At 44.3% G+C, this 12968-nt stretch overlaps 1 protein-coding gene across 1 annotated transcript in view; it reads right to left on the reverse strand.

The window, feature by feature from the left end:
* AGAP1 (ArfGAP with GTPase domain, ankyrin repeat and PH domain 1) overlaps window positions 1–12968 on the reverse strand; it is a 248519-nt gene that overhangs the window by 181375 nt on the left and 54176 nt on the right. The window contains 1 exon segment of the mRNA XM_039555487.1: window positions 10156–10290. Coding sequence (XP_039411421.1) covers window positions 10156–10290 — 135 coding nt within the window.

A 12968-nucleotide genomic window follows, 5' to 3' on the forward strand; every position in this document is an offset into this window, starting at 1 on the left:
GGGTTAGGGAATACACCTTGCATTCATTGAGGGATCCCACCTCTTCATCCCAACCACGTTCTCCACAAACACAAAAACTACTGCCAAAATGCTACAAAGCAGTAGTCACACTTGTCCAAAAAGAGGGGTTTTTTTCCTTTTTAATTTTTTTTTTTTTTAACTGAAGGACAGCTGGGAGTCCTCAGATTTCAATTAATGTCGAGGTACTCGGCCAATCAGTCACCAAGTGCTATAAATTCCCTCTGTTTCTCATTAGTTACACTATTGCACAGCTTAAATCTAAACATACCTTTCTGGAAGACTGTAAATTACCAGCCCTAAGACACAAGCAAGTGCATCAGCCATCAGGAGGGGCATAAATGATGGGAGCGAGACGATTGTACGTGCACTCAACTCCGGCTGATTTACTCCCCACGAGGGCTTTTTTCACGCAAAAGTAGCACCAGCAGAAGTGCCACCAGCAGTACTCCATCTCCTGGAGTTTGCATATCTGACTTGAGACCAGTAATGACCTGTCTTTATTAACATTAACAAGTTTTATGCCTGAAATCCAATTTTCTATGGAAAAAAATATTTCTTCAGCATCTGCCAATAACGTTCCTTCATTAAGTGCAGATAGAGCTTGAAGAAAAACAAACCTTTGCCTTAATTTAAAATTGGTTCTGTGACTCTGAAAGTCTTTTCAAGGGTGAGACACTGCAGAAGGTGCCTGACACAGCAGGATCTTGTGCTGAAACCACAAGGAACACGCATTCACAACATTTATTAACAAAACCATTCAATTTTTAGTCATGTACCAGCTTTAGAATAATTCTTGAACTAAACGTGATAAGCCAGCACTCCAAAGAGGTTCCTGAGGGAATGCACTTGTCACAGATGACATATGTTCCAAATAATGCTCAAAAAAATGTCTTCTATCAGAGTTACAATTTATTCAAAAATTTAATTTGAAGTTTTGGAAGTTACAGGAAACCTTCAGTCAAGGGCTATAAATCAGCAGCCAAAACAAAAATGAGGAGAAAAATCAAAGCAAACCAAACAACAGCAAACTGTGAGCAATTATCAGCAGATAATGAACTGAAGTCACACATGGAGACTGTTAGGGAACCCATCAAGAATCATTTAGGTTGGAAAAGCCCTCTAAAATCATCACATCCAACCATCACCCCAGCACTGCCAAGGCCACCACGAACCACGTCCCCAGGTGCCACATCTAGAAGTGGAAGAGTCCCCCAGTCTCCCTAATCCCTTAACAAAACCTGTTGAGCCCCTGTGTGCAAAAGTCACATTTAATTTTTGTAACTGAGGCAGCCCATGCAGTCCCATCCATCTGCCAACTAATTTTCCTTCCTGATTTTAGCTTACTTCCTAACCAAAATGCAGGATGCATTGCTGAAACAAGTCCACGTGGACCCCAGACTGGTAACCCCTGGAAAGACCAAACTAAAGAAATATACAGGAATATACAAAGAGAAGCTATTCAAAAAGTGGCTCTATGTTCTACAGACTCATCTCTTGTACAATACAAGTGCTGGATTTGCCCTTTTCCACAAAACATTGGCCAGATCCTGCAGCAGGCAGGACCTGGCCTTGCTGTTTCTGGCTCACACACAACTCCACCAACTAAGGAAAACAAAGGGAAGTTTGATGCAGAGAACAACAGTCTGTACTAAAGACCACACTACCCCAGGAATTGAGGCATCAATAACGTAACCATACAAACAGGACAACAAGCTTCAAGGGATACTTTTATCCTTGGCAAAGGACTTGGGATGCCCTGATGCCCACAGCTATGCTGGCCCAATACCCTGACTTGGGGCTGCCCAGCCACCAGCAGCCTCAATGACTGACAACAAATAAAGTTGCTCATAGAGGCAACTTAATGTTTGAGCCTGGCTAACAACCAACCCGACACCATCCTCTCTAAAAACGAAATGAAACGAGGAGTTTACAGATAAAATTCACTTTACATTGACATTTGATGAAAATCACACAACGCGATAGGTGCAAACACTTTTCTTCCAGGAGGGAAGAGGCAGAAGTTGCAGATTTGGTGGGCACAAGTTGCCTTGTGCAGCACCAGGGACTCACCACCTCATCAGACCAAACCTCAATTGCAAAATCAATTATATACAATTAAAGACTCTCTACTTTATAGCGAATGAGAAAGAAAAAACACATCTTATAAACTCTGCAGCAGCACTGGAAGTTTGCTGGTGTAGGAATTCCGAGGCGAATGCCACCACTGTGCCTCACTCCACACACCACCCCCACGCATCCAGGGAGGCTTTTAAAGGCTGAATACACAATGCTAATCCCAGCGAAGCAAACAGCTCAATGGGATTTGCATATGCATACGGATTAGCTGAAAGGCAACGATTTGCAATGCATTTCGGAAATGGCTTTTGAAGAACCAGCTATGCTAATAATCAACTTTGATGTTGAAAACGTGTTTGTTACACAACAGAGAAGGTTACAAAAGGATTATGTTTATTACACCAGTTTTAAATGTTTGATAGCTCAGACAAAAGCATCTCTTCATTATAAGGGGGCAAAGCGGGCTCTCGGCTTTAATAAATGTTCCTAAACACACCCAGAACAGAATGAAGTTACAGAAAGGGCATTTTCCCTTCCCTTTCTGTCTTCAGACAACACATCTTGTGGGCTAGCTCTTAATCTCCCATTCATCAATATTAAGCCAGCAAAGCCATTTTTTTGCTAGCAAATTTTAAGAGAAATCCACAAAGGACTGTTAAAACCAATGACCAAGGGAAGACGTATTTAGGATAACTGGAAAAAAAAAAATTGAGCTTTAGACATTTCATGTTGCCCTCTGTACGTGAGGGCTCGCTGGAGAAGCTGCACAGAACATGGCATAAAGCAGGAGACGAGGGCTTTAAGATTTGTCAATAAAAAATTAAGAAGAAAAATCAGAGAGTAAATGACCAAACCGTAACCATAGAAGCATAACAAAAAGCATAGCAGTAAGAAGAGAGACAAAGATACGCTGGGCAAGGCAGAGCATCCCCCAAAATGCAGCAAACGAGGCACGCTTTAGACAGACCACTCAGAAATAAAACAGACACAAGGAAGCACGGGTGTTGCTGCAATAAAGCCAATATAAACTGCCACTTTGTGGAGGCCATGCTCTGCTGAAGCCTTTCCTGGCCCTTGCCTAACCTTGTGGTCAGCTCCTCTACAGCATCATTTTGCAGCTGCTAAAGAATCCTCACTCTAACAGGTAGCACCAAGCAGTATTTCACTTCATTCGTTGTTAAACCCTACCCTCTGGACACAGCCCGGGGCTGAGCCCTGCTAGCAGCTGTCAGTCTGCTGTTCAGGTCCCGTGGCTCAAAAAGAACCACAGAAATTGTCACTGCTCTTTTCAGCTTCAGCCACCAGCTCTGCCAGGAGCTGCAGCACGACAACATTTCTTTATGACTTATTTCTGTTCTGCTTTTCCTGGTATCTCTACTGAGAAGGGCAGAGATTTGAAAAATAAGGAATTTTCAAGCTTTCTCCTTTCCAGAATTTTTCGCTTCTGTTTCTTTTTTTAAGGGAAAACAATTCCTACTTGCTTGCTAGACACTCCACAAATGTGTTTATAACGCTTTGTCTCCCAAGCACAACACACACAAGTCTATCAAACAGACCAATTCTGCCTCTTACTCACAGTTCTACCGTGGGAAAAAAAGCAATTTACCCCCAAACCACCAGCTTGTTTCCTGCACCAGGATTTCAATCAGAGTTTGAATTAAAGAATATTACTTTACTGGACTAATTCTGAATCATCAGTACTGAAAACCTGAATTCTTTTACATTTTGATGAGACGTATCAATGCTCCTGCTGCCATTTAATGAAGAATTTCTCTATATTGAACTTGGTCTTGCATTTATTGTACTCTCCAAAAAATTTAACAGCTGTCACCTATTGCATAAAATCAGCAGTTCTGCTCTAGGTTTTAAGTAACCTGCCTTACTGCATACACTTCAAATGAAGACTTAGAGAAAGTGTCATAAAATAACCGCTATAAAATTAAAAGTCACACAAAAAGTTCTGCAAGAGATTATGGTTTTCTACAAGTCACCTACTGAATGACACACCACAGCTAAAATCAAAACCTCCCTGGAACTTTTACTGGCATTACATCATTCAACTCCTCTGCGCTAATGATAGCGCTTCTCAAATGCCGTACCCTGGACTACAGCTCCTCACCCCATCGTTTGATTCCAAGAATGAGGAAAAATAGATGCAGATAAGTCACTGGAAAATTGGTTTTCTTTCCTTCACACATTTGTCAATCCAGGTTGAAGAAACCTGATGGAGCAATAGCAGTCTCAAAGTCCCCAAAGCCCGCAAAGCTGGTGCGATTTTCGCAAAAAATTGGCAAAAAGGCGAAGTCTGTGCCCACCAAACAGCGTGGCAGTGACACCAAGCACGAGGGGAACTGCACAGAGACCTCCTAAGTCCTCAGGGACAGCGGGAAAAAAATCTTGAACTGTAACGTGTAAAGCGTGAAATTCAATTAATCAGTCTGAAAACATAAATCCAAGTATTTGGATCCATTTCCAGCCCAATCCTACTGATGCCAACTGCTCCCCAGGATGAAGGCTTCTTCATACCTGTTTCACCAATTCATACAGCTCATTTCAAGCCTTTCTACGTTATACAGATGTCAGATACTGGATTATTTTTCTCCTACTAATTAACACGGGGCCCTTCCTACAACAATGTGAAGTCTGATTTATGACACCAGAACTTGCCAGCTGTGGGAATGGGGCTGAGAGAATACCTGGAAACCAGAAGAAACGTCTGCACAAACAAAAACGGCCACCAAAAAAGAAAAGAATGGTGGCATGGAATGTTTATTTCCAAACTAAACCTTGTAATTTATTAATGGCCCGTAAGAGTTACAGGCAGGCAGGAAGGGTAAAGTAAATCTAAGGGCAAAGCATGAGCAAGGGCGAAGCTGAAGTAAGTTCAGAACAAAACACACAGAGAAACACTTCACAAGACAAGGGTGACCAGATTTGTGTATTTATAGATCTTTTATTTCCAGCCGACTTTGGCGGCCGAGGCGTTTGAACGTCCCGGCGCGGGGACACAAAGCCCCGAGCGGCTCCCGGCGCCGCCGCCATCGCGGGCCCCTCACGCCGCGGCTCCGGCGCCCCCTGGCGGCCGCTCCCGCCGCGCTCCGTTATTCCCAGGGAAACGGGGCGTGGATTAAAGATCAAAACGTCAAAATTACCTTAAAATCAACGCCTTAAAACGAACTTAACATTGAAACGACTTTAAATGAACACGGGGGCTTAAAACGAACGCGACTCGAGCATTTGTTGCTCCAGACTAAGCCATAATATCGAGGAAAAGAAATTGACTACCTCCTGTCTCTTCCTCATTTAAAAAAAAACCAAACCAGGAAAATACAACTATCTGGACCCAACCAGCAAAAATACTGATTTCCCAGCGGTTTTGAAGCCGGGGGGGGGGCTACCAAAGAGTTCGCAGGCTGATCCAGCCCCAGTGTGATCAGCCTGAGCGCTCAGAGAAGCTCATCCCTGCAGACGTCCCATTCCTGGAGGTCTCAGCCCAAATCCAAGGAATTCCCAGTGCCAAAGGAACTGCTGCCTCGTTCTGCCCCGCACTGGGAATTCCCAGTGCCAAAGGAACTGCTGCCTCGTTCTGCCCCGCACTGGGAATTCCCAGTGCCAAAGGAACTGCTGCCTCGTCTGCCCCGCACTGGGAATTCCCAGTGCCAAAGGAACTGCTGCCTCGTTCTGCCCCGCACTGGGAATTCCCAGTGCCAAAGGGAACTGCTGCCTCGTTCTGCCCCGCACTGGGAATTCCTGGATCCGAAGGAACTGCTGCCTCGTTCTGCCCCGCACTGGGAATTCCTGGATCCGAAGGAACTGCTGCCTCGTTCTGCCCTGCACTGGGAATTCCCGGAGCCAAAGGAACTGCTGCCTCGTTCTGCCCCGCACTGGGAATTCCTGGAGCCAAAGGAACTGCTGCCTCGTTCTGCCCCGCACTGGGAATTCCTGGATCCGAAGGAACTGCTGCCTCGTTCTGCCCTGCACTGGGAATTCCCGGAGCCAAAGGAACTGCTGCCTCGTTCTGCCCCGCACTGGGAATTCCTGGATCCGAAGGAACTGCTGCCTCGTTCTGCCCTGCACTGGGAATTCCCGGAGCCAAAGGAACTGCTGCCTCGTTCTGCCCTGCACTGGGAATTCCTGGATCCGAAGGAACTGCTGCCTCGTTCTGCCCCGCACTGGGGTCCCCCCCCAGCCCAGCCCCCTGCTCCCCAAGCACAGAATCCCTCCGGCCACATCCAGTGCCCGAGTGAACATCAGCTCTTCCCAAAACAGCTGTCGGGATGGCACCAAGATTTTATTTACTTCCCATTAGGCTGATTAACATTTCCTAATGAAAACACATCTATAAAAGCTGACTTGATAATGCTGATGGCAAGTGACAGCCCTTCCCCTCAAGCTGGCGTCACCAGGATTAATTTGTCATCTTCCATCCCTTAATAGAGAAATGGTGCTTTGAAGTTCTCAGACACCTTTTTTCAACACCACATCGGAAATATTATTTGTATCTGGAAATAAAATACTTCTCTGGTAAACTTTTTTACCCAGAGCAGACACAATCTTTAATAAAAGCCTAGTTAATTTGCAAATAAAGCAACCAAAAATAATGGCACCAGAGCAAAGTGCAAATTGTGAGGCAGCAGTGGTCTCTGCCATCACATACTGCAACTCCTGCCTCAATATTCACAGGTTTACTGCTATTTTGGGCAAGTTTTGTTCAAAATCTGGGTGTTACAGCCATCCAGAGGAGGTAAAACCTCCTTGGTTGAACTGTTAAGCTACAGAGACAGATTCAACTCTGAATCCAAGTTAGACTCAAACCCTTTTGTTTCACACCCCGTGATGCTGATGGTAGAATTTTATCCTCTAAATATTTGAACATTTTCTCCTTTGTGATGTCAGAGAATTGCCTGGCCCACAGTTAAATGGGTCAGAGAAAACCCGAACGTAAAGCAGGGCAAGATGTGTAGTTATGAATACACTGTGAACAGAAATAAAAGCAATTCTCATGCATTAATGGTACATCAAGCTAATTCAAGAAGGCTAAAATCATTAAAAAGGCATCCTGGGGCAGTACACAGTCATTACAATACTGTGCTGACAAAAAATATTAAAATAATCATTTCCAGTGTCATTGATAGAATCTGTTCTGATAAGCAGGGGAAAAAAAAAAATCTCTAATTCCTAATTGGGAAATATGAAGCAAAATAGATCTTGTTAGCATTTATCTCATCTTTAAAATGCAATTCCCCTGTTCAACTATTCAGAATACCAAAAACTAAGAAAGGATTTGTAATCCTCCATCCACTGTGGGGCACATTATTAAGCTAAGCCCCTGAAACATGGAACTTCTCTTTTTTATTTCAGCCTGAAATTCAGGTTTTAACTCCCAACAGTATCTGAGATTACACTTCAGTGGGACATGGCTGAAAGTTTAAAAAAAGCCTCTAAACCACCAGAATGTGAAGAAGGATTTTTGGCTTTGACTTCACTCAGCATTCCTCTTGCAAAATATGAACCAACAGACTTGATGATCTTAAGGGTTCTTTTCCAGCCCAAGTGATTCTGATTCCATCTCTGTTACAATCAATAGTGAGCTTATTAACTGTAATGAAGCGGTGGAAATGAGGTATTTGGATTTAACTCAAGAATAAAGTAGCATTTTCATAATAACAATAATCATTCAAGTTAAATTATTTTACCATTCAGCTGTGGAGAAAATGGGAAATGAGTTATCACAGAAGAATCGTAACAGATGACCACTAAGTTCAGTAGCTGCTTGCAGGGGACAAATTAGAAATTTAATTTCTAATGTGTGTGCAACGAAGGAGTAAAAGGCTCTTCAGTGCCATTTCCAATTTCTTCCTCCAAAAGGGTAGGTCTACATCACAGCAAGGCACAACACAGAAACAAGGAAATAGATTTCAGAAAAAGCTTGCAGACAAAGCAGCCCACACTAGGAATTGGTGTCAAAACCCACTAACTGTGTGCTAAAGAAAAGTCTGTGGGCTGGAACATCCTCAGATGGATTTCCCCCCTCTCCCTCCCTTACTCTCAGAGAATCCCAGAATTGGTTTGGATTGGAAGGGACCTTAAAGCTCATCTCATTCCACCCCCTGACAGGGCAAGAACACCTTCCACTATCCCAGGTTGCCCAACTAATGTGAACCCTCTGAAGAAGCCACTAAAAATCATTAAAGCTACACTGAACCTGAACGCCCCAGAGCAGCACAAACCAAGGGACATTCAATCAAGTGCTCCCTATTAACAGCTTGCACTGCTCATTCACACCCCCTCACTTAATGGGGTTAAGAAGTTGCTTTGTTTCCTGCTGAAATAAACAGCAAAAACTATCAGGAATTGGATTCGCTCCCAGACGTGTCTGGCAAGTGTAACCCATTCACACAGAAGCATTTCTAATCCTATTAGCTAGCAAATATTAAAGAGTTGGTTGGCTGCCACGGGGGTAAACCAACACACCCTGATCTTTCTTAAAACACATGATCCTTGTCAATTCTTTCTTATGACCAAAATGGAGCAGAGAGACAAATGAGCCTCCTGAAAGCTTACAAGTTTCTCACACTAGCTTTGTGCCAAGAAACTTCTCTCAAAAGCTCTGAGAAAGGAAAAAAAAAACCCAAAAAAACCCAACAAACCAAGGAGACTGTAGACAGAGCCACAAATGCCACGACTTGGAATATATAATCAACAGTCTAACTATAGCTAGCACTCAAAAATAAATGTGCTAACAAAACCCCCTAATGGCTCTTTGAAACTCCTAATCAATATAGAAAATCTAAGCAGTCAAAACAGTAATTTTTGCAACTAGTTCAAGAGAAAACAGGGAGCAAAGCAAGAAGATGCAGCTTCAAACGCTCTTCTCTGAAATCTGACCAACAGCATGGGTAAAAAAATGGTGCACATCATGGTTTTCCATGTAAAACTTAAAATGTTTGGTCTCTTTTTTTTCCATGTAAAAATTACAACGGTTTTCTTTTTCCTCCACGTAAACATTATAATGTTTTGTCATTTTATTCCATGCAAAATTTTGAAATTTTTGCCTTTTTTTGTAAAATTTGAAGTGTCTTTTTACACCCCACTGCAAGGTGCTGACGTGACACTGCCTCACATAGGCACAGACATAGCAGGACTTTTGCAATGAGAAGCTGGCAACAAAAACCCCCAGAACTGAGGAGCTCTGAGAAGTACTAAAACTTAATTAAGAAGGTTTTTAGACACAGAAAACTGCTGTTTTGAGGGGCTGACACACGTTCAGCCATGAAAGGAGACTGGTGAGAAGCCAGCCAAGCCCCGGGATGCTTGGTTGAAATTCCACTAGAGGGGGCACAGAGCCCATCTCACACAGAACTCCAGGATCATGGAATCATAGACTATCCCGAGCTGGGAGGGACCCACAAGGATCAAAACCCCTACAACACAAGGCTCTCAAAGAGTCCCAGAAAGGTTTGGGTTGGGAAGGTCCTTAAAGCTCATCCCATCCCACCCCCTGCCACGGGCAGGGACACCTCCCACTATCCCAGGTTGCTCCAAGCCCCAGTGTCCAGCCTGGCCTTGGGCACTGCCAGGGATCCAGGGGCAGCCCCAGCTGCTCTGGGCACCCTGTGCCAGGGCCTCCCCACCCTCCCAGAGAAGGATTTCTTCCCACTATCCAACCTCTCTCTCAATTCCTAACAAACACCCCGTGAACACCATGGTACTTGAACAAGCCATTTTCAGCTACTCTGCACAAACAGCCCCTCCCTCGGCCTCTCCACGAGCACTAAACCAAACCAAAAAAAACTTTGCTAAAATAAAGCAAACACCAAAGAAAACTGAAAATTAAGTAAGGATTAAAACCAGCTTAAGATGGTTAAGACTGAAGGTGCTGGTGGAGAACACATCAGCGCGGTGTGTTCAAGTTAAGAAGGTACAACAAAAAAGCCTAAAAATCAGCATTTTCTTCAACTAAGCAGGCAAATATCTGAGCTATCCCCGATGGGCCATTATGGAGAAGGAACAGCTAGAGCACGGAGTGATGTGCTGGATGAAGAAAGGCAGCTGTACCGTCATGGAAGACTCTCTCCACGTTGAGCCCGTAGGTCGCACAGGTCTCGTAGTAAGTGCATCTCTTGAGGTCATTCGACAACTTCCTGGCTCTGGCATCGTCGATGACGCGGGGGTTGGTGGAGCTGATGGCATCTGCGCAACGACAGGGGGAAAACACTCGTTAAAGGTCGCTTGGGAACACCACCTTGGGATTCACAGAGTCACAGGAGGGTCGTGGAGGTTGGAAAAGACCCCTGAGATCACCACCGAGTGTAACATCAACCCCACAGTCGCCACCAACCCATGTTCTCAAGTGCCACATCCATGTGGATTTTGAGCACTTCTAGGGATGGTTCCAGTGCTTCACAACCCCTTTCTGCGAAGGAATTTTCCCAATTATCCAACCTGAACGTCCCCTGGCGCAACTTGAGGCCACCTCCTTTTCTAATGACCAATAGCCAAGCAGGGAGTTTAAACACAAACCATGAAACAGGGTGCACATCACTAATTCTACATTTTCTTATTAAAAGTACCAGTACACTGATTCTTAAATTCAGGGGGAAAACCCTCCAATGCTTTTTGCTTTCCTTAAATATATACATTTAGCTTAGTTGTTGCAAAAAAATAAATAAATACACAATCACATGAAAGAACACGAGTTCTGATGTAAATCATATTTAAGGAAACAAGTGGGTGATTACTACAAACACGCCAAATGATTTTTAGGCCTCTATAAATATCAGTGACTTACAAGTAACTGGAGTGTGAAGTACAAAACACGACTATTTTTAAAAACAGAATTTATTGTAAATCACTTTCTCAATCCCTGCAGTAAAGGCAAACCATGAGATTTTGTGGGAACATACTGCAAAGCTGCTCAAAATTATATAAACAATCTCTAAATTTCTAAACAGTCCTACTTGGCAATTCTCTCCAAGATCTTCTTTCCATGAAAGCTGAAGATTAGAAATTTCATTTTCTAGAGCTTATCCAGAGGAGCTGAAAAAACCTTACACCAGAACAGATGAAGGAGAAGCTTCTTTCTTGCTACTCCCTCACAGTGATGAACTCTGTATACAAAGGTGATACTATCTGAAGTGATAATCTTATGAACAAATCTTGGAAAGGAGGCTTTTCCCCCCCAGGATTACCATGCTACTCTTCTGCCCCGGGATCCCTGCAAGTGTCCCAGGCCAGGTTGGATGGGGCTTGGAGCAGCCTGGGATAGTGGAAGGTGTCCCTGCCCGTGGCAGGGGGTGGCACTGGGTGATTTTCAAGGCCCTATCCAACCCAGATCATTGAGATCTTACAACAGGCACCAATTTCAGCATTTACAGCTGCCCAGCAAGTCTTCATTAAAATCTGCAAAACTGCCCACAGCAGCAAAATACCTTTGTTGTTTGGGAAAAAAGCATCACCTCAACCTAAATAAGGAGTCAATGCCTCTTGCAAAGCCGTATTTGAGGCTCTGCCCTGGGCATGACAGGACCAGACCTCAACCTGACACTGCCCTTACCTTCTCACCAGATCCAATTAACAAAAATAAAGGGGGAATTGGGACAAGTAGGAGCCTGATTTTTTTAATCAGCAGAGGGCGCTGATAACATTTAACCAGAAAGGAACTGACAGGGTTCACTTCCAGACCACCACAGCTTCCTGAAATTTGCCTCCTTGTTCCGAGGTGGGTCAGGCTGGGGCACTGAGTTGGCTTTGCAAGTCAGGGGAGAACACCAGGAAGCATTGGGCCAGCGTTAATATTTCTGGAAAGACTTCATTTCACACCTCATTTCAAAAATACCTGATAAAACCAAGTCCAGGTTGGACAGGGCTTGGAGCAACATGGCTTAGTGGAAGGTGTCCCTGCCCATGGCACAGGGCTAGAACTGGATGAGCTTTAATGTGCCCTCCATCCCAAACCATTCTGGGATTCTCTGATATCAAAAAGGTGTATTTCAAATATGCATTTTAACAAGTGTATTTATGTATTTCATATATTTTATTTCGCTGTCAAACGCAGACAAAAAGCCGTGTTTTTTCCTGATGCTTATTCCTAGAACTAGCATTATTTCCATTTTTTCAAAAAATCCCCTTTGCATCAAGTGCTGTGACAGAAAAGGAACTTTTCTTTTCCTGGAAAGAACAGGAAGGAGATGAAAAACCATATCCCAAACCATACCCAGTGTCAGAAGAGCACAAAGAAAAAAAAAGAAGCTGGAGAAATGTTTCCCCTTCACTTTTTCAAATCCAGCTTCAAACCCAAAACGTGGCCCCTTCAAAGCAGCTCCTTTCTGCTTTTTGGTGGAGCTTCTGCTGTCCTAAGACTTTTTCTGTTCCTATTTCCCCTTTTCCTTCTTATCATCTGTTTCCTCCCCCCAGCTGGGCTGTGATTCCTCCTTCCCTGCTGCCCACACAGCCCCTCTGAGCTGTCACCCCTTGGCAGGAGGCAGGGGAAGGCCAACTGCTCCCTGACCACATGGCTGAAGAAACAGCAAAAAGCTTCAACACCACCAAAACCACTGGGACACACTAAAAGGGAGGATGGCCAAAACTGAAATGACAGAACAACTCACACCACCTGTGTTCTGCCTCTAACACAGAACAGTAACCTGGTGATACACTCAGAGACATTCCAGTGGGAAGGAACTTAAAAGGAGCAAGGAGCAGCTGAGGGAGCTGGAAAGGGGCTCAGCCTGGAGCAAAGGAGGCTCAGAGGGGACCCTGTGGCTCTGCACAAGTCCCTGACAGGAGGGGGCAGCCGGGGGGGAAATCGGGCTCTGCACCCAAGGAACAAGGGACAGGATGAGAAGAAACAGCCTCAAATAGTGCCAAAA

This window comes from Corvus cornix, chromosome 7, assembly GCF_000738735.6.
Source record: "Corvus cornix cornix isolate S_Up_H32 chromosome 7, ASM73873v5, whole genome shotgun sequence".
Classification (NCBI taxonomy): domain Eukaryota; kingdom Metazoa; phylum Chordata; class Aves; order Passeriformes; family Corvidae; genus Corvus; species Corvus cornix.